The sequence below is a fragment of the Drosophila sulfurigaster genome, chromosome 2R (genome assembly GCF_023558435.1).
Source record: "Drosophila sulfurigaster albostrigata strain 15112-1811.04 chromosome 2R, ASM2355843v2, whole genome shotgun sequence".
NCBI classification, from domain to species: domain Eukaryota; kingdom Metazoa; phylum Arthropoda; class Insecta; order Diptera; family Drosophilidae; genus Drosophila; species Drosophila sulfurigaster.
Window position 1 is genome coordinate 8,186,075 of NC_084882.1, and position 26,149 is coordinate 8,212,223.

The window sequence follows — 26,149 nt, forward strand, 5'->3', positions numbered from 1 at the left end:
AACCGATTACAATTATAAAAATGTATACTTTTCTCTGTTGCAGCTTTGAACATCTGAAAGCGAAAGATGCCAAGTTCGAGCAACGATTTGCCAATCTTGGCAACATCTACTTCAAACAAGGAGTTACGGAATTTAATTGGGACAGCAACATTGAAGATGCGCTCAGCACGGATCATTGAACGAATGGATGAAGGAAACCAAAAATTATCTAGATATTAGTCATAAGGAAACGGAACCCTCAAGTAACATCACTACAAATCGAAGCAAGAAAAGTGAAAAACTCACGCATATGCTCGAAAAAAAAAAAAAAAATAAAAACACAACGGACTTTAAATTAGTGTCGTAAGCATAATGTTACTGAAAACTGCAAAATTCGAAATATAACAACTCAATCAAAACAAAGCGCATTGATTATAAATAATTAATTAGCAACAGCTGCTTTCAGAAAATTGATAAATCTCTGTGCGCATATTTAACATTTACTGTAAGATTAAACTGTTAGATATTTACTTATAAACTAACTACACTCCTCGAAAATAAGTCGCACTCCAGGCATTACACTCGTATTGTATATAAACTTCAACATGTATCCCATAATTGTAATATTGTAGATGGAATAAGATAATTGTAATTCACCCAGCGCATCAACTACACGCCATACATTAGTCTTAGGTCACATTTAATTATATGATTTTAAACTATTATTAATTATTTTATTATTGTTATGTGAATGTTATGTCTTTGCAAACGCCAAATCAATGTACATTTAGTGCTCAGCTCTGAACAACTAATTTCGATCCAAAAACGCATTTATTTTATTTAACTCTCTAGTATATTCGTACTTTGTAAATACCATAAGCATCACACAACGTATAATCATTTAAAAATAAAGAATACAACATTAATATTATGGAATACTTAAATTTACATTTACATTTTTTACATGAATATTAGTTGCAAACAATTCAAAAGTAAAGCGTTAATATTGGCATAATTGTTTAAGACAATAACGAATTGGAGAACTATAAAAAGAAAATACAACAAAAAATTCAAACAAAACGAAAATTCAATGAATACAATTCGATTGATAAATGCAACGAATTAAGCAACAAAAATAATTAAATGATATATGGAACATAATATCTTGGAAAAATTGATCCCAAAAGTCCTATGAGTACTCCGAATTTCATAATAATAAAATGTAGAAATCAGATCAGAAATGAATTGCATTCAGTAGGCAGGCATCTGAAATGTGCCATTTTATAGCAACACAACAAAAACTTAATAAATAAATAAATAAACAACATGACTTTGCGCTAAACATGCCAAAGCGATTATTTAATTTTTAATTTCAAGTGTCATGATCAGAAAGTTCAACAAAACTGAGCAATTTGTACTCGGAGAAACTAGAGTACATTTTGAGAAGCGATTAAATGCAGGTAAAAATGAATAAATTCAATAAATAATACTTTATCGTTGTGTTTCATTCAGTAATAATTCAAGTTGAATTAATTTTTATTGCCAATACCCATTAAATAGAGGGGTATTATAATTGTATGCTAACAGGAAATTCATTTAACAAACAGAAGGAGCGTAATTTGACCCCATAAAGTATTATCGACCTATCGGTATTTTTCGGAATTATTTAAGGTATATTAATTTGATATATTTAATGCTTTTGTTGAGAACGGCTAGCGGATATCTCACAGTCGAGCACACTTTACTGTAGCTTTCTTGTTCAGATCGGAAGCGTTAATGGTGATCACAAGATAACTTGATTATGTCTGATATTAATGGATAAATAAATATCAATGACTAGTCTAAAAATATTCTCTTGTGGAATTAAAACAACCGTTAAACTTTAAATTTAAATTTGTCTTCAACATAATATTTGATTTATGTTTTCTTTAAATCGTTTATCTAGCACTAATCTTATTTTAGACTTTATTATTTGCATTTAGCCTTACGTAGTTCTCATTATGATACAAAGTAAAAAGAGACGTCGCGTCGTCAACTAATTTGCACTCAATTTGTGGACTGAGCTAACAACAAAAACAAACTTAAAATATTTCCCCCATTGCGGCATAATACATATCATCGGTGAAAAATTAGCAAAAGCTCAGTACGCGTGTAAATGTCAGCCTGATCATGACAGCAGGTAAAAGCAACTACCAACGCCGCAGATCATCCGCTCCGCCCAATGTGGATATTGTGGAGCACGTTAATGGCAGCTTCGGGCGTTGGCAATTGCGAACAATTCTGCTGATCTTCTTGTGCAAAATACCAACGGCCTGGTTCATGGCCTGCATCATCTATACTGCACCGTATCCCCAACGGGGTGAGCTAGTCTGCCATCCTGCCACATGGAATGGCAGCCACACAGCGCAGGCTCATGGCAGCATGCTGCATAGTCGCAACACTGATCGACTCTTTAGTGTGCAGGTGTGCAATGCCTATGCTCAGAGTTTGTCCCAGAATTTTGTGAGACACTACGGCCAGACATGGAATGCGACATCAGCACAGCTGATGCTGCCGTGCGAGAAAGTGGAACACAATACAGAGTACAAGTCGCTGATAACGCAGTTCGATTTGATTTGTTCGCGTCGCGTTTTGGTTGCAGTCACGCAATCTTTTCACGCGCTCGGTGCTTTGCTCGGTGGTCTATTGGCTTATCAAGCGCTGAGATAGTGAGTTTTCTTAAGATTATCATTAGACAGCATTATGTAATCGTTTTTTCATGAGCAGCATCAGTCCGCGACGTCTTATGCTCCTTGGCATGTTGGGTCAGATCTTCTGTGGCAATCTCACAGGTCTCGTCGATACTTATCAGTTGCACATCTACTTCCGTTGCCTCACATCTGTTTGCTGCACGATCATGTACACCGCTGGCCATCAAATTCGTAAGCGAAAACAAAAGACTTAAGCAACAAACTTATTTCAAGCTGACTTCCATCCTCTAGTGATGGACATAACGTCGGGCAAGGCACGGATTCTGGTGGTCACACTGTCGGAACTATTTTGGTCGATTGGTTTGGTGCTGCTTCCGGCCATCTCCATCTACTTTGACAATTGGAGCCATCTCTATGTAGCCATATCTTCATCGCTCATTGTTCTCGTCTGGCTGCATCGCTGGATAACAGATGCGCCGCGTTGGCTGCTGCGCCATCAACAGGTGGAGCCCGCGTTGCGTATCCTTCTAGAATCTGCCACACACAACAATCGCATGGTGCCGCTGACTATGGACGTTCAACTGACTGTCTATGCTGCCGAAATGAGCGCTGAGCCCAAAATCAGCTATTGTCAGATTTGGGATAAAGAAACAAAGCGCCGACAACTCATCTATATTCATTTTATCTGGGGCTGTGCTCAGGTCTTGTACAACATTATCCTGCTCATGATTCGCAGCCTGGGTGAAGCTCAAGTTCATGTGAATACAGCTGCGTTGGGCTTTGCTGAAATGATGGGCGTGTTTGTCGGCCTCTACTTTATATTGTACACACGTCGTTATTGGCGTTGGACTGGCAATCTAATGATTGTCGCCGGTCTATGCACCTATCTAGTCTGGCTGCTACCCGATAGCGGTAAGCATGAATATATACCGATCATTTCTTGGATTATTTCACACTTATGTCGAGTACTTCTCTCACACTCAGATCGCAATTCCCGACGCGTGGGCTTGGAGCTTATCTTTTGGATGCTGCTAAAGTTTGCGAATTCAGCATCCATAGCTGTACTCACAACCTGCACTGGAGAAATGGTATCGCCGGGAAAGCGCATCTTGCTGATGCTATCCGTGGTCAGTTTTGGTCGCCTTTGTCTGGTTTTCTCTCCATTACTGAGCACTCTGACTGTGGTGCACCGTCTGCTGCCCATAACCATAATTGCCACAATTGGCTGGGTGTATGGCCTGATCATGCGCTTCCTTAATCGTTTCTATTGGAATACGGAGCAAGTGCATGTTGGTCAGGTGCCCACGCCCAACACCTATCGTCGCAATTCCGCCGTAATTATGCGTCGTTGCAGCACTGCCAGCTCCGATGTGAGTGGTTACAGCAATGAGTTGCTGCGGAACTTTGAGCAAACCGTTGCCGTAAGCATTGCTGATCTCTGGCACATCAATTTCAATACGATCCATGAGTGTGATAGCATGAAGGAACTCAGCGAGACGGTCGAAAAGCCGCACAGTAGTATGCACAGTATTTGAATTTCCTGCGCTGTCTAAAAGTATGCAATAGTTTTTTCTTCTTGCGGAAGAGAGAACTTAATGCCGCATGCGAGAAATGTGAGATCAGTAGATATGCCATAAAATATTAGTATATTATAAAAATAATACTTTAAATATATAGATAGTTATAAATTTATTAAAGATCCGCTTTTCGCACATGTATTCGGGTCAGAGTATTGGCTGCGATTTGACGCAATCGGCAATAACTTTACTGAAATCATTTGGTAGCGAAGAAGCGTTAATCAATGGCTAATTAAATTAAATAGAAATATTGCCGGTGTTTTTAATTATTGATTAACTAATGTGCAAGGTGTGAGTTCAATTAGTATTGTAAATTATACGCGTGATTCACTTTTAGAGACCTAGAACACATTTTAATTATAATTTCATTCTTCTGTAAGTTATATTTGCATTTTCAACCAATCAATACTAATGATGACATAAATATTGACATATCTAGCAAACAATGCTATGTTAAATAAAGAGAGTTCGATATTCAATGTTTGTGTATTACTGTAAGTAATACACTTTCTAACTATAAAATTAACACAGTTTGACACACTTTTACCAAGAGAGTTCGTGATTCAATACATAAGAATTACTTTAATTACTTAAAAAAAAAACTTAAAATGAGTTTAACATTGTAAATTTAGCTGCTTATGTTGCATTTAATTGCTTTAAGCAGTTGGCACCCTTTACTTGATGAAGAAATAATCTGTGTCAGCAAATCGAAAATAAATTACAATGCGTCACACTTGACAAAATCAAGTACAAATACAACAGGTACACTAAAGATTAAAATAGAAAATAGTAGGCGTAAGTTAAAGGGTGTTTTATCATCAAATATACTAAGTGGATTTACTTGATTATTATAAGTTTAATGACACTTATCAGCAGTTGTATCACAAAACTCATAATCAATTGAAGATTCAACTGATATGGCGGTGAATGCAACAGCCACTATTTGTCTCCACAGCAATAAAATAAAGAATTTTATTGATTATAAGTGGAAACGGGGTAGACATACAAACTTCAGTCACTTGTAACAATATCCTGTATAAACTTGATAGGCATTAGTTCCGGTGGGAGTGAGCTAGTTGACACGCATCACATTCGGATTGAAAGGCAGACAGTCAACAGCTTTAAATTATTTGCACAAATTCATTAAGAAAATTAACGCGTCGAGTATCGGAGCAACAACTGACTTGTCTTCGAATTCTACGTAACGCCTCGGGTGCCATCGTCGTCGTCAGTTGGATTCCGTTCCTCAACCGATTAAGTCGCTCGCGCGCTGTTGGAGTCGCTGCTCGAAAAAACGCGCTACGGGCAAATTGAATATCTGTCATCTACGATTGGACATATCAAACATATTGTTTATTGTTGCTTAATAAATTTATATTCATTTGTGTGCTTCGAAATAAATAAAAGAGACACTGCTGGAATTTTATGGAATAAAACAGTCTCTTATAAAATATTGAAAAAGAAAAAACTTTGTGTTAATTAAAGTCCAAAAAACTCCACAAAAAGTGAGCCAAAATTGTAAAATACGTATATGTGTATGTAAATATAAAAAGTAAATACAAATCAAACTAATATATACGTCAGGCCTCTGAAACTCTCTAAATGGTTTTGATTAGCATTAGTTGTTCTAAACGTTTCCAATATAGAGACATAAATTGCATCAGTTGCGGAAATTGATCACTTTCATTTGCTTGGCTAATTAATTTAAAACAATATTCTAATATTGCCCATAGTCCATTAACGAACTGCGCTCTGCTATATTAATAATTTGCATTTGCTCAATAACTACTCGTAATTCAACTAATTGTGTTCGTCCCATGGTCAGCAAACAGAAAAGTGCCAATCTATTGCTTTGGAATTCAAATGGAAAATTCAAATATGAAATATTGGGGAACCAGTTTTCGTAGATCTTGTCAAGCAAACCCCCCTGCAATTAACACTACCGGTTAAATTTGAAATTAAAATATTTGCACGCCCCATGCGACGACGCTTGACAGATGTCTGGGGCATTGTTCCAAACTGTCTCTGCTCCATATGCATATTGATATATCAGCCGGAGTTAGCACCTCTCTCGGGAAATCTGTGAAATGAAGTTGCTAAAAGCCATGTTTTAATAGAAAATCAATATTAACTGGTAAATAATTATTACAAATGCGATTTTGGTCAGCTAGTGGGCATAACAATTGAGAGATATCTTGCAATTCTTTATAAAGATACGAGAATAGCCCAGTTAAATGCTGATAATCAATGTTTACCCGCAATGATGATAAGACTGCAATATGCGGACTGAAACTTACTTATGTTTCTAAACAATTCAGAGTTCAAGTGGTATGCCTTTATAAAAAGCCACGGACAAGAGTGCCAAGTTGCAAATCAATCTATCCCATATACCATATCCATATTTAAATGGAGTTTTCTATCTTACTTGATATAGTTATGTCCGTCCGTTTCCTTGGAGAACGTTCTAGGCTTTTAATAAAGTATTTTATATAACTTATTCCTTGTTATATTTTTAAGGCACATACCTTTTTTAATAAATTCTATGAGTCAACCCAAAGAACACAAAAAGTTTAAAATATTAACTTCTGAATCAAAGACAGTGTAAAATTTATTCTCTAGCTATAACATTGCACTACACAATCTATTTCAAAATTACAATTATAATAAATAAATAGTTTGTCAATTAGTGATTTGAAAGTGTGGCAAACATTTCAAATTGATTAATTCTAGCTTCATTAGATCTTCCCGTTCGTTAGTTAAGGCAAATTACTCACGAAAAACTGGATCAAATTTCGAACCACAGGCATTTCATGAATTTTTTGCTTGGAAACTCAATACTGTCGACTTGGGAAGTCAACTGATTTCAGCTGTAACTGCTTTCAATTGATTTCAATTGAACAGTCTGGCGAAAGGGGTATTGGGGAAGAAATGTTTTGAGGGTAAACAAGTGATAATATATATGTTTCGACTGTTAATATTTATACATAAACAAAATAAATAAATGACAAAGCGTGGCACGCACAGTAAACTTACCGACATGTTTCGCCTTCGTTTTGATATTTACAGAAGAGCAGTCAGGCATTGTGTTCAATAACAAAATGCCCCACTAGAAATTGCCTACTATAGATATGGTTAATCAAGCGTCAGCAATCCAAGGCTGCGGTCGCTCTCCATCGCCCAGTCCGCAACTATCTCATCGCAATGTCGTGCAGTCGAGTCAACCGAGTGCCAACAGCAATAGAACAGGCAGCATCAGGAGATCAACGCCAGCTTCACCTGTAACCAGCTGTGCAGCAGCTCCATGCAGCGACATCATTGGCGATGTGGTGGGCAACTTCGGCATCTGGCAACTGCGCACCATTCTGATCATCTTTTTGTGCAAGATTCCTGCCGCTTGGTTCATGGCCTGCATCATATTCACGGGCCCCGAACTCTATCCCGGCACTGAGTTCACCTGCGATACAAACCACCTGAACAGCAGCTCCAACTACAGCGTCTCGGATGACCAGTGCTATGTGCTGGATGAGTCCTCGAATATCAGCAGCGAGTGCCAGCAGTTCGAGTACATGTCCAGCTTTGATTCACTGATCATGCAGTTCAATCTTGTTTGCCTGCGCGATATCTTTGTTGCCTGGACACAGTATTGGCATCTCTTTGGCGTGCTCGTTGGTGGCGTGGTGGGCACCAAGATGATGGGTGGGATCAGTCCTCGGGTCACCTACTGTGTGGGTGCCATTGCCCAGATCCTTTGTGGCGTTGTCACCGGCTATGCCCGCGACTTTAGCCTGCATTGCGCCTTCCGCTGTCTCTCAGCCGTGTGCTGTGCCATCATGTTCACCGCAGGCCAAGCCATTTGTAAGTCAAATTCAAGTCAATGTCTTCTTATATGTTTAATTCAAATGTGTCCTTAACAGTTAGCGATATTACTGCTGGAATTCATCGCGTTAGTGCCATCATCCTCTACGACACCTTTTGGTCCGTTGGCGTCATTCTACTGCCCACGTTGTCGTCTTTCTTCAACAGCTGGTCTTTGATCTATGTGGGAATTACATTCCCTACAATCATGCTGATTGTATTGCTTTACTGGACACCAGACTCACCTCGCTGGCTGCTACGAAATGCCGCCGATCGATACGCCATCGACAGCGTGGAGCAGATGGTGCGCGAAGGCGCCGAAATCAACGATCGAACTTTCAAAATACCTCCGGACTTTCGGCAGCAGTTGGAGCAGCTTAGCGAAAAGCTGAAGGCACAACCAGCACCAGCTCCCTGGTCACAGCTCTGGCAGGGCAAACGTGCCAAGACTCACATGGTGGCTGCCCACTTGGCCCTGGCCTTCTTTGTCATCAACTTCATGGGCATGTTGCTTAATATACGATCCTTTGGCAGAGACTATCTGGTACCCAACACCATAGCAATGGGTAAGATTTGTTTGTGAACAGTGGCTTTATACCCGGTTAAATAATTTAGGCAATATTCATCTGTTCGTTTTGTTTGTATTGATCTCTTCCAAATTTCACTTCTTACTTACTTTTACACCCACAACTTGACTCTCAAAATGTCGAAAGATCAGATCAGACAATTGTCTCTAAAAATGTTGAAAAGATCAGTATTTAGCGAAGGAAACATTTATTGAAAATAGATATGAAATTGAGTTGTAGCTCAACCTTGGGCAAAATGTTAACCTCTAACTTTAACATGTGAATGTTATGTTAACTGTTCAAGTACTGTTAATAATAGTTATACATACTATTGAAATATTTCTGTGCTTCCCAAAACAATTACTGAGTATCTTCTTTTCAATAATCTCCTTGTCTTCAGGTTTCTCTGAGATCATTGGATGCTTCTTGGCACTGCACTTTGCACTGAAACACAACAAATGGAAGTGGCAATGGGCTGGCAGCTTTAATATACTCGCCGGCATGCTTGGTTGTCTGGGATGGCTCTTCACTGGCGCCGACTCAAGTAAGTTCTGCGAATCTGCCAAGTTCAATTCAATTTCTTTAAATGTTAACTTTTCGTTTTACAGTGGATGCTGATTTAAAGGTGTCGCTGTGGATGATTATTGCCACCATACCAAAGGCTGGTGTCTCCTGTGCCCAGTCAATGCTCTTGGCCTGCATGAACGAACTAGTGCCCACCAATAAGAAGCAACTCTTTGTTTTCTCCGTGGTCACCTGGGCACGTGTCTGGCTGCTGTCAGCACCATTCTTCAATGTGCTCAAAAAGATCGATACCGCCTTGTCATTGACCTCTTACTGTGTGTTCAGCATACTTGGAGGCATCTGCACGTGTTTGCTGCTCACGCCCCGAACCAGCTCAGCTCCAGTTGTTGTGCCACAATTGGAGCAACAGGACAAGAAGGAGCAGTCGCCATTGCATACGCCAGTTTGGACTATTGAGTCCGATGTCAATAACACACGCCTATAGGGGTTAAGATCAGGAGTTGCAACTTGCAAATTAGCTAATAAAATTCAATTTTCTGTGATTTGCACAAAATCTCAACAGTCGTTTATTTAATTTCTGACTATAACATAAGCACATAGGCAATCAACATATAAAAGAAAATATGTGCGAAGATCCAAAACCAATAGACTCTAGAATATTCCAATATTATATATGAGAAGAGACTTTAAATCCATGATAAAACTCACCTTGTTACATGCATTTTATTCGCATTAATTGTCGACTTTTCACGATGTAGATATTTATTAATGCCAATCATATGACGCCGAACGTAATCATCATAGTTCAATTCATCCAGATTCCAATAGAGCATGGGAAATGTGCCATTCTCAATCAGATCCTTGAAATAATATCTACTGCGATTCTTGAAGATCCATTCATTAAGCGAAAAGAAGCTGCCTGCAAGGATATTAACTTGATTAATCCTATGATTAATTTTAACAACTCGCAATTCCTACCCGCCAAACAGGCTTGTCGAAATTTGCTGGCAATCGGAGTAACAAGTCGCTTCTTCTGCTTCAATACCAGAGTAGAAAGATCCATCAGGATAGCGGGTACAAAGTGCAGCAACCACACTGCAACTTCATGCTTGAAAGCACTGCGTCGATACTTGAAGTTGGGAAACATGATCATGCGTTTGGTAGGATAAATGCGTGACCATTTCATGGTGAGTTGACCCAATCTCTGCCAACTGATGGGATTCGTAACACCCGAAGTGGCATTGCAAATGCTGATGCTGCACCGAAAGATAAGAATCTAGAAAAATACATTCCCCATTATTAGTTTTACTCACCTGCCCAGCTGAGCTTTGTGCACCATCATGATCATGGCATTGACAACAAAATCCACTGGGATAATATCGCAGATAAGATTCTTATCGCCCAATATGCTGCTTATTCCGCCCTTGCCAATTTCCATCATAATCCCACTGATTGCCTGAATATTATCAATCCATCCAGGATACGGTTCCTTGTACGCAGCCGTCACAATCGAAGGACGAACAATAACAATGGGTATTAGGTCCTTGTAGGAGTTAACGATCTGCTCGGCTATTGACTTAGTGAAGGTGTAAGTATTCACATGCGGTCCCTTTATGTAGTCAGCCATTCTATTGAGATACTCGTCGGGTATCTTCTTGGTGCAGGTGAGGAACTGCAGCCAATCCACTGGCGGCAGTGTTGGATAGATTCGCTCATCAACATACTTGCGTCCCGGATTGCAGTAAGCGGTGGAAACATAGAGAAAGCTCTGCAAAATAATTATCATAAGATTAAAAGATTCATTTTTTGCGTTGTATTTGTAGGTAATGACACAAGTTAAAGTAAATGTTAGAGTCGAGGATAAACTCCAATTTCTAATTTTTCTAATTTTTACAATTCTATGCTTATGTTTCTCAACGAATATTTTATATAAGTAACATAATGGCGATTTTATTATTCATAAAAATACAATAACCTTACCAATATCCAAATTTAATCTAACTCTTATATAAAAAATAGTTCAAAAATAAGGCATGCTTGCAAAATTTATTCCATTTTGAAAATAAGTATTGAATATAAGCCTTTTTACTGAAATCATAAAATGAGTTTTCATTAAGTTGTCACAGATAGTTTCATGATAGTTATAAGTGAAAATGGCTCCCTCAAAGAACGTTCCCTCAATCAGATTAAAACATTTATAAGTCTAAAGCTCGCTTAACATCGTTATTTACGCACTATGGTAAAGACACTTTTATTTGCAAGTTGTTTACCACAAAAGTTTCTTTGCCAGTTGTGCTGATGTGATAATTCAATGTTTAAGATTGATAATTACCTTCAATTGTGGCATCTCCTTGCACATCTCGAGCAGATTGTAGGTGGCAACTGAATTGACACGTGCTGCTACCTTTAGACACTCATTAAATCGCACCTGTGGGCGTTGATTATTTGTATATTTGAGTGGGTGGGTGGTGCGTGTATATATCAAATTTCAACTTACTGTCGCCGCGCTGTGGAAAATAATGTTCACCTGGGCACAGAGCTCAAGTCTGTCGAGCTCATTTAAACCTGTTGGTATTGATTTAATGACTCTGAAGTGATTTTCACTCATTTTCAATCGTCTTACCAAAGTTGTCATCTTCAATGTTGCCAGGAAAAAAGGCGATTTTCTTGAGGCGTTCGGGATACGAACTGCGCAATCGTTCAAAGATCCCATTATGCAAGAAGTTCTGGAAACGCTGCTCGGCCGTAATGCCGCCTTTGGGTCGAATAAGCATATAGATACGTTTGATTTGTGGAAAACTCCAGAGCAACTTCTCCAGCAAGGCCTTGCCCACAAATCCCGTGGCACCTGTATCCAAAAATACGCAATAATAATGGAGCTACTCTCAAGTGTAAGATTACCTGTTATAAAGACGATCGCCTCTCGGTAGAGATCCATTTTTGGTTCCGTACTAACGATCTCCATACTTTGGCACATGTGTTCACTTTGGTAGCATAAATGCAACTGAGTTGCCATTGCATTTCTCCCAGCATCAACTGCAAGTGCAAGTGCGATTCACAAGTGTTTATTTTTCTTCTCCAAAGAAAGTGAAAAGCTTACCCAGTGACGTTAAGTCCTACAAAAACACGTTTTAGCCACAAGTTGGCCGTTTGTAGCTCTTAGTTCAAGCTGGACTTGAATTGTCACTTACTCACTGCGACGTAAACAACATTCACGTAACTCTTTCGCTATAGATTACGCAATAATACTAAGACATTCAATCCAAATGAATTACTTAAACAAATTAGACAATTGAAACTACCCTAAACGTATTACAACATTTTAATTCAAAATTTAGAACAATTATGCATATCACTTATTATTATCATATTATTTACGAGTTCATTATTATCCGAAATGCAGTTTTCAAAACTTTTTGTTTGAAGAAAGGTTAGCGGTTATTTATTTGTGAGTTTGTAAATGACACCCGATTTATACTTGTTACGCCGACAGATGGCGCCATTGAAAAGTACTTTGTGGTTGCGTCTCGGCTCACCCGCTAACGAGTCGTTAAGCGGGTAAATAAATTGAATAAAATTGTTGTGCAACTGTTTCAGAACAAGTCAATGCCTTTAATGGAAAATCTGTTAGAAATAAAAAAATCCACTCGCTTATTGACACAACCGTTTACGAACTTTCGATGTGTGACTTCGTTGGCGGACAGGTGGACAATTGAAATTGCCTGATTAATTTCAGTGACAATTTGATTAGCGACGATATCGTTGACTAGCACCAATTGAAACCTCTCGCTTCGATTACCATGTTGTTCAGCTGCTGACGCAAGCCTCTAGCGAAGTCGCAGTTATGCTGGAGGGTCGAAACCAGCAAGACGTCGCTACTAAATTACGAATGCAAATGTAAGCCAGGCCACCGATGATGACTGAAATCTACCCCGTCCATGGCGACAATCCCAAGTCGCGTCGTTCGTCGCCACATCCCGATGCCTTGGCTCAGATATCCTATATACACGGTGGCCAGGATACGGAATGCAGGGAGCAGACAAATCAAGGCGAACCCGACGACATCATCGCACAGATTCTGGGAAAATTTGGAATATGGCAACTGCGCTCCGTGCTGATCATCTTCCTCTGCAAAATTCCCGCCGCGTGGTTTATGGCCTGCATCATATTCACGGCACCGGACATCTATCCCAACGAGGAGTTCAGCTGCGATACCAGCGCCTATGGTGCCATGGACAACTGCAGCGTCAGCGAGGATCAATGCTCCGTGTTGGTATCCTACGGTGATGGCAACTATGCGGTGCGACAATGCCAACAGTTCCACTATGCCCAAAGTTTTCACTCGCTGATCATGGAGTTCGACCTGGTCTGTTTGTGTGACATATTTGTGGCCTGGTCGCAGTACTGGCATCTCTTTGGCATGTTTGTCGGCGGCGTGGTTGCCACGCGTCTGATGCGGGTCGTCAGTCCGCGGCGTGTCTACATCTCTGGCATCTGGGCTCTGCTCTGCTGTGGTGTGGCAACTGGTCTGGTCAATGATTTCAGTTTGCACTGCTCGTTTCGTTGCCTGTCGGCCGTGTCCTGTTCCCTTATGATGACTGCTGGTCAGACCATTTGTAGGTACTCCACTGGTTGCTCTCTGTCCTTATGTTTCTCACATCCCGTCTGCTTTGATCTTTCAGTTACGGACATTACATCGGGTAAGTATCGCCAGGGCGTGCTGCTGCTCTATGAAACTTTCTGGTCCCTTGGCATCATCGTACTTCCTGCAATTGCTGTTGGTGCCCACAGTTGGCGGCAGATTTATATTGGAATTACGTCGCTGCCTTTCATCATAGTCTTGCTGCTGCCCTGGTTACCAGACTCGCCACGCTGGCAGCTCCAGCGATCCGTATCCCTGGATGCCGCAGTGGAGCACGTCATGAACCTACTTCATTATGCAGTCAGCATAAATGATCGCGACTCCAAGATACCTCACGACTTGGAAATACAGTTGCAACATCTGGGCGAGAAGCTCCGCGCTCAGCCGCCTCCTGCTCGTTGGCTAGAACTATGGCATGGTCACAAACGGGCCAAGCTTCATATGCTGGCCACCCACATGGCCCTGGCCACATTCCTCATTGGTCACATGGGTCTGCTGCTCAACATACGCTCCTTTGGACGCGACTTTCTGTCACCCAATACCATGGTGGTTGGTGTCTTCGAAATTCTAGGCTGCATTTTAGCCATGTACTTGACGTTTAAGCACAATGCCCACAAGTGGCAATGGGCGGGCGGCTTCTGCATCGTGGGTGGATGCGTGGGATGCTTTTGCTGGTTCTTTACTCATGTCGAGAGTAGGTATATTGCTGCTTCTGACACATTCCAAGCTAATGCCGTTTCGATCTTGCAGTACCCGAAATCTATGAGATTGCTCTATGGATGTTTTTTTGCCGTTCTACCCAAAGCTGGCATCTCGTGTGCCCAAGCCATGATACTAACCTGCATGGGCGAGTCTTTGCCGCCCGAGAAACGTGCCCCGTTCGCCTTCTCTGTGGTCACATGGGCACGTGTTTGGCTGCTTTCCGCCTCGTTTCTCACAGTACTCAAGGAGCTCAACATCGCCTTGTCGCTGTCCACTTTCTGTGTGCTCGTCATATTGGGCGGAATCTGCACTTGTTGCCTCCGCACCCCGGTGAACAGTGAACAGGAAGCGGATAGGCAACAAGAAGAGCAATACAACGATGCTGTCAGTTTTAATACGCATTTGTAGCACGTGATAAACTAGCAAATTGTTTATTATTAATAGATAAATATAAGTAAAATACATACGATTAGTTAGATATAAATTTAAATGTATGTAGGTAATATTATATAAGTGTAATAATGCTTAGCCAATTCCATGTTTGAAATTTAAAATGTTTAAATACAACAAAACATTAAATACAACGACGCTGATAATATTAAAATCATTTGCGTCTGTATATGCCGAATATCTGAATATGCCATCACCTCTCTTAAAAAAATTAAGACAGAACTCATATTGAAAGTCAAAAAAAGATGTCTATACTGCAAGACGTAAAAGTATCTAAGAGTTGCGCATATTAAAATCACTGTGGTAGAAAACTCAAAGAAAAATATCCAATATTTAAATATGTCGCGTTACCAAAATAAAGTGCGTTTAATGAAATATTTGTCATATGAATAATGACCGAAGGGACTGTGCAATCATCTAAAAAGAAAAATTTTATCAGTTTCAGAACTTTGTAAGCAACCCCAGCAGAGAATTGATTTGTTAGTTGAGCAGATCTAGTCAGTACTCTGTCCCAAGCCAAGCTACGAGAGCGCTGACACAAAAATATAATAGGCATAGATATGTTAAGCTCATTGCTCTACTGGCAGTTTAGGTGTACCCGTAATTTCACCTGCTGAACGTGGCAACTCGCGGCAAATGGGAATCGCAAATCGATAAAAATGAAGCCATAAAATTGCGAGCAGCCACAACGATGGGTCGTAAAATGTTTTTTTGGGGCTCGTCATTGCTGGAACAGAGCTGGTGTCGTTACGACGTTGAGAGCAGCTGCTGCTTGTGCTCAATTTGGATGCCATGAAATCCAAGAAGTCCGCCTTTACGAATACATCGACAGGCTACGGCAGGCACAAGCACAGCGGACACGGCAAAGGTCACGGCGGGCACGGTGGGCACAAGGAGAGGACGGAAGGCAGTAAGACCAAGGGAAAAGAAGGTAAAGAGCCCCATCTGCATGAGCACAAGGAAGAGCAGGAAAAGGACTTAAACTCCGGCTTCGGGGATTACCTTCGCACGCCGGAGGGTCTGTAAATATGCATTAATCCCAAGAAAATTATGACTTATTTATAAACAATATTTTTCGAATCACAGCATTTGAGATGATGAAATTGTTCGTCTTTGCTAATACCGTAATGTTGATTGTTACCATGGCATGGCCAAACATTAAGGAACAGTTTTATATGCTTAATCAATGGTGGGAAAGTTTTCGAGAACGGCAGCAACAGCAATAGCTCTATAGACGTATTGAAGTTTTAAGACACAATGGTGGGTCCATTTATGCAAGGCATATTGCTCATTGGCATTATCTATTGGTAAGCGATAGACATAAATTTTACTAAGAATATATTGAAATGGTGCTTCAACTTAAATAAAGGTATTCCAAGAGCATGATGTCAATGATCAACGATTATTATCGCAGTGAGTTTCAACGAAAAATCCAAAGTGCAAGTAACTCGAAGCCAGCGGAAGAGACGCCTCTAAGCGTAGACAACTTTATGGATTATGTGCGTGAACTGGATAACACGCCGGAAGCGGATGAGCAGACAGTTTGCAGCGATTCAAAACGTCCAGTGGAACCACAATTAGGTTATTCCTACAATCTGATAAGATTCTTGAAGATTACAGGATCATTTTCTGCTTTTGACATTTGCATTCCGCAGCGAACAGCTGCCGACAGCTGTATAAGCTAGTCCCTAACTATATTCCTACTATAAAATAGAATATTATACATATGGAATAAATTTAAATAACTTTCGTAAAATAAATACATCCATTTGTGCTCCAAATGTGTGGCGCATTTATTTAAATTGTAGCAGAATATATATTTCAATTTTTCAACATTAATTTTACTTCTTGTTTTTGCTGATTTTCCAGCTGTACTATAATAAGTACTATAATTGTGTACAACTTTTTTTATTTTGCATAAGATTTTTCTTTTTTTTGGTCTTTTTCAATACAAACTAGAAAAAATTGCACTTTGATATATATGTATGTTAAATTGCTTAGGATAATCTATATTGCTGGAATATTTAGAAAGAGTGTCACGAGATTAAGCTTTATTTGGAAATGTTTCGGTATGTTCAGGTATTCAATTCAATTATGGCACGAATATTCAAATTTATCCATTGCTTGGAGAGGTAATTTTGGAACTGAAAAATAATACACAAATCTTTTGGAGACATATAGTAGAATTGTTGACTTAAGTGCGTTACTTTTAACTAGTTCAGATATATGTAAATGGGAGAATGGGATTAATGGATTCACATTTAAATAAATGCATTTAAGGCAACAAAATTAAAAACGATTAAAAATCTGTTTTAAAATATAATCACTTTTAATGTATATTTCATATACACAACAAATCTTCATACATTGTTTTTATTATAGATAAAAATCATAATAATTTCAATACAAATTAGTAAAGCAAAAATACAGAATACATCAAAATAAGAATTGATAAGACTTCGTTTAAAGAGATATGTACATAACGTAAAATAACGCTTAAGCGTATGTATCTTCTCATCGCTTTCGCATACAAATTAAAATACGAATAAAGGAATACACAGTGGTTGCATGATAATTTTTCTATATAGCCCAAAATAAACAAAGTACAAAGCGCAACAAATTTTGAACAATTTTCAAATCGCATTAATTAAATTAAAGAATCACAATAGAAATTGTCTTTCAGAAAAATGGGGAGCAACAGAGCAACGCAAAATTAAGGAAACACAAACCTTTCTCTTCCTGTCTATCACAACCTTCAAATAAGGATATTAACATAGTAATTTAAAAAAAAACATTCGCTGGGCAGCTAATCAAATTTCGACAATTGAGTTAATCATGGATGCCTACTACAGACTACATATGTATGTATATATATATATAATGTTTGTATATAATAAGTTTATAGATAAATGTATATCGTATATGGATATCGTTTTAACATATGGCTTAAAACACATACAGTTCAAATTGCGAATGCACAATGCAAAGAATACAAATGCAGAATACAGAATTAAGTTGCTTGCTCTCCTTAAAGCATAAAGTGGTATTATATATATGATAACATATATACATCCACGATGCCGCCAGCAACTTATTAAAAAGCTTTGTTTAACTAAATTACTGTGCGTTCAAGTCTTACGATTAACTAAGAAAGCGCCATCGTAGCGAACCCTAAGGACTCTATTCTCGTTTTTACTCTCACAAACTATCTAATCGACCTGCTTTCGTAGAGACATTGGCGGCGGAGGCGCTGGTACCGTCGGCCTTTTGGGCGTTTGAAATGAGTTTGGCGATATGGGCGTGGTTGGCGTTTGTTGCTCTTTCTGTGCATTATTTGCTGGATCTTGTTCATGGTTGTGGTTATGATTCTGCTCCTTGCCCGCTGCTGCTGATGTAACAGTTGTTGTGCTTGTTGTTGATGTTGAAGTTGTTGCTATAGGATTAGTTGTCGGCTCTTCTCGCGTTCCATTAGTATAACAATTCTCCTGCCGCAGCTGGTCGATGAACTTCTCAGTTGTAAAACGTACAGTGCTATTACCATTATCGATGTGTGCCTGTGTAGGCGTGATGCTTTCGTCGTCACTCTTGCTATCGCTTTTATAGCCAACTCCATTCCCGCCGCCTACGCCTAGCGCCGTGGGGCGCTTGGGTAGCTGCGGCTTCTGTGGTAAATCCGGCTTCAATCTAAAGCTACCAATGCTGTCGATGCTTCTGCGATCAGCTGTGGGAGACGGCAGATTGTCCAGTCCAAAGAATTGTGTCCGCGTCATCGGCACAGGCTTGGCCGGTGTCACCGGAGGCGGCGGCAGCGGTTCTAGTTGCGTGTGCGTCGGCTGGCTGACGGCAGACTGTGTAGCAGGCTGTTGAAACTGCGCTAAGTTAGGAAGCGGTGGCTTGGCGGGTTTCTCTTGTTTTTCCAGCTTGTCATCTTGCTGCTGCGACGGCTGCTGAGGGAATAGCTCCTTCGCATGAGGCCTAGTCGAGTGCGAATGATTAGTTGTACCACCTCCATTGGTTGTTGCTTCGTTCTTGGTAGGTGGCGAAGGTGCATTGGGCTTCTGGCGACGCAGTGTTCCATAGCGCGGACTCTCAATGACTTCTGGTCAATAAATACAAACATTCAATTATTAAATGTCGTTTATGGTATCTCATTAATACTCACCACTTTCATGCTTGTCCAAATGTTCATTCGAGGAATTCGATTTGCTTTTGCCTTCGACAAAAAGTTTTTGACGCTGCAGGGTCAAATAAAACTCAACTTCTCCGTCGAAGAAGTAATCCCATTGGCTAATTAACAGCTCCACAATGATGTTGGCTGCCGATGAGCTGTTCACCTGGCCAATATAATCAGCGGCGGCATTGCTACTCTTATCAACGCGTGGCCAAAGCATGTTGGGCGACATGACAATGGCTAGGTTCTGGGAGTTCATCTTATTATGCACAGCTCGTTGCTGCAACAGCGCCAGGAATCTTGTGAGGTAGCGAAGATTGACGTAATTCTCCTTGGGCAGTTTACCTAGTATTGCTTTAATCTCTGTCTTCCGCTCCGCCTCGGTGTGTCGCTCTGCTATCTTTATAAAATCCTTGTATAACGCGTACGTCAGCAACGGTTCCGGCAATTCCCTGAGATACAATTTTAATATGGAACCAATGACATGTGGATCCTGATATTCTAGCGGCAGCGGCGTCTTCACATGCTGCGCCTCCAGTGCATGCTTCATCCGTCTAAGCTTGGTGCTCGCACATCCCACTCGCAGCAAACCTTCCTCCTCGAGTCCATGCTCCAGCAGACAACAGCAACAAAGTTCCACAATGTAGGAAATATCGCGATGATTCGATGACAGATGTTCCTTGAGTGAGGTGCCAAAGCGGGACTTCTCTGTGCTCTGAATGGTATCCTGGATGCGCGCCAGTGAGGCATTCACATGCTGCAGTGCCCGCTCATGATAGTTTCTTTGGTTGAGCACATAGTCGCGAATGCAATTGACAATCTCGTCCTCTTTGGCAATCAGTTCCAGCATTTGGGCCGCCCAGGCATCTCGCTCCTTTTCCAGCTTCAGTTCGCACTCCTCCTGTTGGCTTTTTATATTGTTCACCTTAGCGGCGGGTTCCTCCAGCCGAATGGCAGCCTGTAAATTTGACAAAAAAACAAAACAGTTAGACAAACATTTGCGATAAGCACAACAATCTCTCACTATTTATTCACCCCACCTCGCCGCGCATTGAGTTGCTTTCTTTTGTTTGCACAAATTACCGGTGTCGTTTTCACACGCTCTAGCTTAAGTATGACGCTTTAGTTGTCTCGTCTTCCCACACACCACCTCCTACTATCAAACTGTATTATCTCTGCAAGTGTGTTGTACGATCTTGCAGCATGACTAAAAGCCAGGTCGACAACTGTCTGTAGTTTGTGCTTTGACACTTAACATATATTTATAAATAGATTCACTGACCAGCTGCTCCAATCAATCTCTTTGTTCACTCTAAACCCTACAATATATATATACGTATGCTTCAAATATCTCGCGCAACGCATATGTATATATATGTTCGCCTCTGACCGATATCAACTTGCTAGTGCCCAATTTCAATTTGCCGCGAGTTTGAATCATTCGTGTAAATAAAAATGGCTTCAAATTTACGGCAGCGGCACAGCGATAAGAAAATATGAGTGAAGCTCTCAGAATAAATTCTTGCGAACTTATAGCTTATACAAAGAATAAGAGTAATAACTACTATTATTGTTATGCTCACAACCACTTCAATATAACAGAAGAACCTCAAAACATTTGAATACAAATATTTGTTTAGATTTGCTGAAGTATTGTGCAGAAGCAGAGAAACAAAAATAACGAATTCCCCAACAATCCCACCAACTAAAGAACTAACTCAACATAATATTATCTTGCACATATCGTACTTTAAGAACCGATTATCCAGAAAATTTCACTTGAATACACGCGGATCTCCCCTTCTCATTCTCGCGACGTAAGTTAGCTAAAAATAAACAAATCGTGACAAATTGAAATCTCAACCCCTCTCTGCTGCTGTGACTCGTTTTGTTTGCCAATCAATCTTCAGCTCTGATCCAATCCGAACCGAACCGAGTGCGCAAAACAATGGCAAGCATCTAATTATAAGTCGCAATACCATCTCCAATGGCTCCGTGTGACTCACTTCACATCCACGTTTCAATGTGGGTAACCTCTAACGACCTACATGAAAACTACAGTGACGTTGAGCTAACATTACCTACTGGCATTCCAGTGTCAGCCCAGACCAAAGCTAGCACTTGCAAGCAAGGTACACACCAAATACATACGTGTAACTGTGTCAGTTGAGCTCATGAACATTCAAAGTATAAACATATGTACATGGCTCAATTAGAGCGCTCCCAATAGAAGGCTAGACGTTGATTAGCAGGCGCCCGCATCAACTTTATGGAGGCACAGCGAAACGGATGATAAGATTATGGTCGAGTGTAAATAACTGTTGACCATTATTTGCGAACATAACTCGAAATTCTATCAAACGTTATTTGTATGTAGTACTAGTTTGACACTTGAGTGGGGCAATTAATGCGTAAAGTTGATGCTACTTATTCAACGAAACTCGCTTCAATTTGACTCGACTCACTCAATTTTCAATTATGATGTCACTGTGTCTCCATCAAGTCAATGAACGTCTTCCGACACCTTAAACAGCAACAGCAACAGCAACTCTAGACAAAAGTAACAACAACAACGACAATGACCAGCTCGGTACTCGATTGGGTGACTCGACATACGCGTATAAGGCATAAAGCGTGTCGTTGAGTTGTCTTAGCTTATATGTGTTATATACAACAACGGAAAACAATGCCAAAAACAATAACAATAAAGTAAAATGCATCAAAAAAAGAAAAAGTTGTCAACATTGTCAGAAAATTTGACAAGTAATCGTAACAGTTTTGGCAGAACCTTAACGGAAAAGACATAAATATACAAAACTCTTAAAGTGTGTCTATAGAAATTGGAACAGAACGTTAAACCCGGCAATGTGGAACCAAGACACAACAAAAGTCACCTAATCCTCCCTGACATATCATAAAGAAACCCGACGCCAGCATAAAGCGAATAGCCTGGCAAGCAGCAACAGCAACAACACCAACAAATCAATTGTGCGAGTTTTATAGATAAAAAAGAAATAAACTGAAATTAAAAAAATTGATTGCTTTCTTGCTGGCGCTTGTCATCCGCTCGACGACGCACAGTGCTTCAAGCGCAATTTGAAACCAAGTAAAATAAGTTACAACTCAAACAACATTAAACTCGACTCAAATTAAACCTGATCGTCTCTTCTTACAGCGACAAGCTACACTAAATTCAAATTTAAATTTATATTCCAATTTGAACAAAAGTAATTTTCTTTCACACTTGCGCCAAACTAAAAGCTGTACTTAATCAACGTTTTGCAAAAATATATCTACTACTGAACTACTAAACCACTGTGCGCTTGTCCCCTATTTAAAGGCACTCACGCACGGCAACAGTCGAGAAGTTGTATAAATATTATTGCCATTGCCATTATTGTTGTTGTTGTGATTATAGTTGTTGCTATTATTTTGTTATTGTCGCAGCTGCGGCTTCTCTTCCATTGTTCACTTTCATCATAATCAAAGCGAATTCCTCAATTTGGATAAGTGCTTGTGCTGTTATCGTGAAGAATTTGACCGCCTGATGCTGATGTTATTCGAGTTAACTAATTAACTTTAACTCTCAGTCCCGTACTTGATAATAATGAAGCTAGCAAAGAGATTTGTTTTGTTTTTCTTACCTCATGACTGCGTTTCAGTGAAGTGTATTCCTGGAGTGTGCGGGACACATTACGCTTTAATGTTGAGATCTCTTGTATTTCTTTATCTAAGATGTTTTTTAAACGCCGCACAACTTTGGTCTCCGTTTCCAGTTCGCTCTCGATGCTGCATTCGGCAATAGTCTTCTCCAGTTCGCCTGCAAATTGCGAAAGATTCAAAATAAATACAAAACTTTAGTTGCTTTTTACAGCCACACAAAATGATGCAAAGTGTCTACTATATTTTATGTGTGTTTGTGTTTGTATTGGAGAGCCCAAGTGAGGAAGTCAATGCTTATTTAAGACCTTATCGCGGGCGAAGACGGTAGCAAAGATAGTATTGTTGTTGTTGTGCCGGTTCAAAACTGTGGGCCGCACATTGTGACAACAGCTGCGGCGACGAAGGCGTAACGAGCCTGACGATGCTGAGTAAGCAAAATTGTGATAATTGTGTTGAGTGCAGTGCTGCCGCTGCCGTCGCTATTGTGGCGAGCGAATAATACAATGAGAGGCACCCGAGAAGTAGGCAGTCGAGGCGACAACACCACTGGAGTATAACATTTACCATAAGATATGCTCGTTTTTCTCCTCTCTGTAGCAGTGAGACGACAGATAGGGAAAAAAATTGAATTGAAGCGCATCGTGGCTAAGAAATAAAGTTACAACGAGCAAACTAGGCACAGTGGGTTAAAACTGATGGAACTCGACATTTAAATCGACCCCTACAAAACTAAAACTCGACACAGAAAATAATTAACATTAATTATTAATTATTATGTTTATAATAAAAAAAATATTAAAGAAAGAATACAGATTAAAGAATACAGTATAAAAAATCACAAGTCAGCGCCACCTCACAATTTGTAATTTCAGAAACACATTAATTTACAATTGATTTTTGTATTAAGGAAAAAATCCTTGTAATAAATATTTTAATAATTATTCGCTACAAACGAATAATTAATGTTTACGTCTATTTGTAATTATTGCGATTGCTGATTAAAGCTTATTAAAACGTGACATCATACAATTCACACTCGATACAGTAAAATCCAGTGGTATTCACAAAACTGCAATTTCACTTTAGCGAGTTAAGTAAAAACTCGTGCTTAAGCCAACTATTCTGTTATTAAAGTAAAACTAAATAAATATAATGTTTTACTTTTACAATCACTAGTGTCTGTTTTTAAATTTATACAAAGGCGGTGCTAATCTAAAGTTCATTGTTTAAAGCGCGCACAGTATATTTATTAAACATGTACGACTTTTTGTGTTGTAAACAAAGAGCTTACTTATGTCGTAATGTCGCAAATGCAACACTAATCAAATACACTTGAACCAAGGTAAGTTACAGTTACAGTTGCAGTTGTAAGTGTGTTGCTCTGCCGCAGTCACAGTTTCCGTCGCCGCAGACAGAGCGCCTGAATTTCAATTGGCACACGCATATCTGCCTGCACAGTGTGTGTGTGTGAGTGTGTACTTGTGTATGGTAGTGTATGTGTGCAAAAAGTGTAAGTGGAACCAAAATAATGAGTAATAATACAAAATGTAGGAGGGCAGAAACAAAAAAAGGTGTGGGGGTTGCGTCCATATTTATTCATAATCGAGTATATGAATAATATTTGGCACAACTTTTACTTTTAATCGGCAATCACATCATAATGATTGCAGTTACTTTTACTTTTGCCTTTGTTTTCTTCATTAATAAAATGCACAATTGACTTTTGTAGAAAACAGCAATAAACCCAAAGCATAAATATAAATGAACAAGAGGGAGTTGCTTGAGTAAGGGGCGATAAATAGTAGACATAAACACCACTATAACGAGCAAAACAAAAAAAAAAAATAAATAAACTGTCTAAATAGATACACAAATAAAATAAGAGCAGCAAACAGCCAGCAGCGAATGGATGTTGAAAAGAAAGCAACGAAAAAAGTCATCATAAAATTATTATGATTAAAAAACGCGCTAAGCGGCAGAAACCACAACACCACAAAAAAAAAGCAACAACAATGAGAAATCGACGTCGCGTCAATGTTGAGAAATGTAAATGCCACAAGGCCAAGCGCAGACAAGGCGAGGCCACAAAACATATACACAAACACACTCACACATTTATAAAGTGCACGCAAGCCCGTGACACACAGTCATAATCATATATGCATAGTTATTTACATATGTATTGTATGTGTGTGCCTATTTCCACACACATACACACGCAGATTATTGTGCACACCTTGCGCGTTTTGCGCGAACTCAAATTTCATTCCTTTTTTTTTGTTTCTTCTTTTTCTTATCAATGTCGATAAAGCATACAACAAACACTAAAACACACACACGCAATAATACATGTACACAATATGCGCTTGGAAGGCGTGTCCGTAATCAATACTCACCGCAATTCGATAGGACTTTCTGCAGTGGCATATCCTTGGGCAATTCCCTGGCGGATTCATCCAACGCTTGTGCAATCTTGTAGTGACTATTCTTCTTAATCCGCTTGTCATGTTCCTCGTTGCTAACTTGGCCATTGCTACTACTGCTACTGCTGCTTCCGCTACTTAAAGCTGGTAATTTTCGCACAATCTTCTCGATGGTATCACGATATCTGTCCACTTGTTTCTCTATTGTCTCAAGTTCAGAATCTTTGCAGTCTGATTTTGTTGATCTGCCGTGAATACAAACATAATGTGTGTATGATACAATATTTGCGTAAATGTATATCTGTTTATGTTTGCAGTGGTGTGCGTGTAAAATGCCATTACACATAAAATGAGCTACCACTGCCGTTAGGTCATCAGCGGCGCAGCTGACAACTCGTTGATTGCAGCGACGAAGCAGACGAAATGAAACGTGAAATGCAAATGCTGTGCTTTATTTTGGCATTGATTTACAGTGGTTGTTGTTATTGTTGTTGTTATTAGGCAACACCTGCCCGTCGATTATTGTGTGCGGCTGGAGAAGACAAACTACATACATAACAAGTATGTATTTTTCGATGTGTGTCGTCGTTGTCGTCGCCTTCGTCTTCTTTGCTGCCCTGGCCTTTGAACTTACCTAGATAAATTTTCTGCAGCAATTTTAATTTTTGCAAATTGTTTCTTCATTTTGCTGCAGCTTTACAATACAATTCTGACCGCCGATTTACGTAAAAATGCACTTTGTTGTGGTTTTTTTGTATGCTGTATGTAATAAGCTCGGCATCAAGTAAATACTTAATAAGTAAGTAAATACACTTGTAACACTGGCAAAATTAGTCATTCTCCAAATGCCAGCGTGACCACAAGTTCAATTTCCAAACACACTTATTAAGCGTTTAAGAAATATAC

At 39.6% G+C, this 26,149-nt stretch overlaps 7 protein-coding genes across 10 annotated transcripts; 5 read left to right on the forward strand and 2 right to left on the reverse strand.

Moving 5' to 3' along the window:
• Positions 1 to 2,113: 2,113 nt before the first annotated feature.
• LOC133835723 (solute carrier family 22 member 19) lies at positions 2,114 to 4,760 on the forward strand. Its single transcript, XM_062265769.1, has 4 exons — positions 2,114 to 2,687; positions 2,746 to 2,900; positions 2,961 to 3,581; positions 3,654 to 4,760. The coding sequence occupies exons 1-4, from the start codon at positions 2,149 to 2,151 to the stop codon at positions 4,202 to 4,204; spliced, it is 1,866 nt and encodes a 621-aa protein (XP_062121753.1). The 5' UTR covers positions 2,114 to 2,148; the 3' UTR covers positions 4,205 to 4,760.
• A 709-nt stretch (positions 4,761 to 5,469) lies between these two features.
• Positions 5,470 to 9,800, forward strand: LOC133835724 (solute carrier family 22 member 13). 3 transcript variants are annotated; one of them, XM_062265771.1, is made up of 5 exons: positions 5,470 to 5,798; positions 7,313 to 8,101; positions 8,161 to 8,667; positions 9,068 to 9,211; positions 9,276 to 9,800. In XM_062265771.1, exons 2-5 carry the CDS (start codon positions 7,375 to 7,377, stop codon positions 9,674 to 9,676), a joined length of 1,779 nt encoding a protein of 592 aa, XP_062121755.1. In that variant the 5' UTR covers positions 5,470 to 5,798; positions 7,313 to 7,374; the 3' UTR covers positions 9,677 to 9,800. The 3 variants fall into 3 exon arrangements, with proteins under 3 accessions (XP_062121755.1, XP_062121754.1, XP_062121756.1); XM_062265770.1 differs by having other exon boundaries at positions 5,470 to 5,781; XM_062265772.1 differs by having other exon boundaries at positions 5,470 to 5,751.
• On the reverse strand, positions 9,741 to 12,201 carry LOC133835730 (putative fatty acyl-CoA reductase CG5065). The gene is made up of 8 exons (XM_062265780.1): positions 12,094 to 12,201; positions 11,816 to 12,040; positions 11,690 to 11,757; positions 11,525 to 11,620; positions 10,506 to 10,960; positions 10,171 to 10,448; positions 9,901 to 10,111; positions 9,741 to 9,843 (listed from the first exon to the last, which is right to left on the reverse strand). Exons 1-8 carry the CDS (start codon positions 12,167 to 12,169, stop codon positions 9,774 to 9,776), a joined length of 1,479 nt encoding a protein of 492 aa, XP_062121764.1. The 5' UTR covers positions 12,170 to 12,201; the 3' UTR covers positions 9,741 to 9,773.
• Positions 12,202 to 12,955: 754 nt separating this feature from the next.
• LOC133838777 (solute carrier family 22 member 3) lies at positions 12,956 to 15,005 on the forward strand. The gene is given in 4 exon segments (XM_062270004.1): positions 12,956 to 13,808; positions 13,875 to 14,528; positions 14,585 to 14,610; positions 14,612 to 15,005. Coding segments are annotated over 4 exon segments (1,716 nt in total). The 5' UTR covers positions 12,956 to 13,105; the 3' UTR covers positions 14,945 to 15,005.
• Positions 15,006 to 15,700: 695 nt separating this feature from the next.
• LOC133835858 (uncharacterized) lies at positions 15,701 to 16,265 on the forward strand. Its single transcript, XM_062265995.1, has 2 exons — positions 15,701 to 16,004; positions 16,073 to 16,265. The coding sequence occupies exons 1-2, from the start codon at positions 15,779 to 15,781 to the stop codon at positions 16,210 to 16,212; spliced, it is 366 nt and encodes a 121-aa protein (XP_062121979.1). The 5' UTR covers positions 15,701 to 15,778; the 3' UTR covers positions 16,213 to 16,265.
• On the forward strand, positions 16,155 to 17,659 carry LOC133835859 (uncharacterized). The gene is made up of 2 exons (XM_062265996.1): positions 16,155 to 16,293; positions 16,356 to 17,659. Exons 1-2 carry the CDS (start codon positions 16,244 to 16,246, stop codon positions 16,669 to 16,671), a joined length of 366 nt encoding a protein of 121 aa, XP_062121980.1. The 5' UTR covers positions 16,155 to 16,243; the 3' UTR covers positions 16,672 to 17,659.
• LOC133835849 (rho GTPase-activating protein 92B) lies at positions 17,293 to 26,078 on the reverse strand. 2 transcript variants are annotated; one of them, XM_062265976.1, is made up of 5 exons: positions 25,878 to 26,078; positions 25,217 to 25,488; positions 22,802 to 22,977; positions 19,149 to 20,115; positions 17,293 to 19,082 (listed from the first exon to the last, which is right to left on the reverse strand). In XM_062265976.1, exons 1-5 carry the CDS (start codon positions 25,925 to 25,927, stop codon positions 18,196 to 18,198), a joined length of 2,352 nt encoding a protein of 783 aa, XP_062121960.1. In that variant the 5' UTR covers positions 25,928 to 26,078; the 3' UTR covers positions 17,293 to 18,195. The 2 variants fall into 2 exon arrangements, with proteins under 2 accessions (XP_062121960.1, XP_062121959.1); XM_062265975.1 differs by having other exon boundaries at positions 17,293 to 19,085; positions 25,878 to 26,077.
• Positions 26,079 to 26,149: the final 71 nt, after the last annotated feature.

Excerpts from the sequence above, each read along its gene's own strand:
- LOC133835859 (XM_062265996.1), top strand. The coding sequence starts at position 16,244 with ATGGTGGGTCCATTTATGCAAGGCATATTGCTCATTGGCATTATCTAT. Across the intron at positions 16,294-16,355 it reads CTCATTGGCATTATCTATTG|GTATTCCAAGAGCATGATGT; the intron begins GTAAGCGATAGA and ends ACTTAAATAAAG.
- LOC133835724 (XM_062265771.1), top strand. The coding sequence starts at position 7,375 with ATGGTTAATCAAGCGTCAGCAATCCAAGGCTGCGGTCGCTCTCCATCG. Across the intron at positions 8,102-8,160 it reads CACCGCAGGCCAAGCCATTT|TTAGCGATATTACTGCTGGA; the intron begins GTAAGTCAAATT and ends TGTCCTTAACAG. Across the intron at positions 9,212-9,275 it reads CTTCACTGGCGCCGACTCAA|TGGATGCTGATTTAAAGGTG; the intron begins GTAAGTTCTGCG and ends TTCGTTTTACAG.
- LOC133835849 (XM_062265975.1), bottom strand. The coding sequence starts at position 25,927 with ATGAAGAAACAATTTGCAAAAATTAAAATTGCTGCAGAAAATTTATCT. Across the intron at positions 25,489-25,877 it reads GCTGCAGAAAATTTATCTAG|ATCAACAAAATCAGACTGCA; the intron begins GTAAGTTCAAAG and ends TATTCACGGCAG. Across the intron at positions 19,086-19,148 it reads TTTGGACAAGCATGAAAGTG|AAGTCATTGAGAGTCCGCGC; the intron begins GTGAGTATTAAT and ends TTTATTGACCAG.
- LOC133835858 (XM_062265995.1), top strand. The coding sequence starts at position 15,779 with ATGAAATCCAAGAAGTCCGCCTTTACGAATACATCGACAGGCTACGGC. Across the intron at positions 16,005-16,072 it reads TTACCTTCGCACGCCGGAGG|CATTTGAGATGATGAAATTG; the intron begins GTCTGTAAATAT and ends TTCGAATCACAG.
- LOC133835723 (XM_062265769.1), top strand. The coding sequence starts at position 2,149 with ATGACAGCAGGTAAAAGCAACTACCAACGCCGCAGATCATCCGCTCCG. Across the intron at positions 2,688-2,745 it reads GCTTATCAAGCGCTGAGATA|CATCAGTCCGCGACGTCTTA; the intron begins GTGAGTTTTCTT and ends TTTCATGAGCAG. Across the intron at positions 3,582-3,653 it reads CTGGCTGCTACCCGATAGCG|ATCGCAATTCCCGACGCGTG; the intron begins GTAAGCATGAAT and ends TCTCACACTCAG.
- LOC133835730 (XM_062265780.1), bottom strand. The coding sequence starts at position 12,169 with ATGTGCCAAAGTATGGAGATCGTTAGTACGGAACCAAAAATGGATCTC. Across the intron at positions 10,961-11,524 it reads AGGAGATGCCACAATTGAAG|AGCTTTCTCTATGTTTCCAC; the intron begins GTAATTATCAAT and ends ATTATTTTGCAG. Across the intron at positions 9,844-9,900 it reads AATAAAATGCATGTAACAAG|AGTCTATTGGTTTTGGATCT; the intron begins GTGAGTTTTATC and ends GGAATATTCTAG.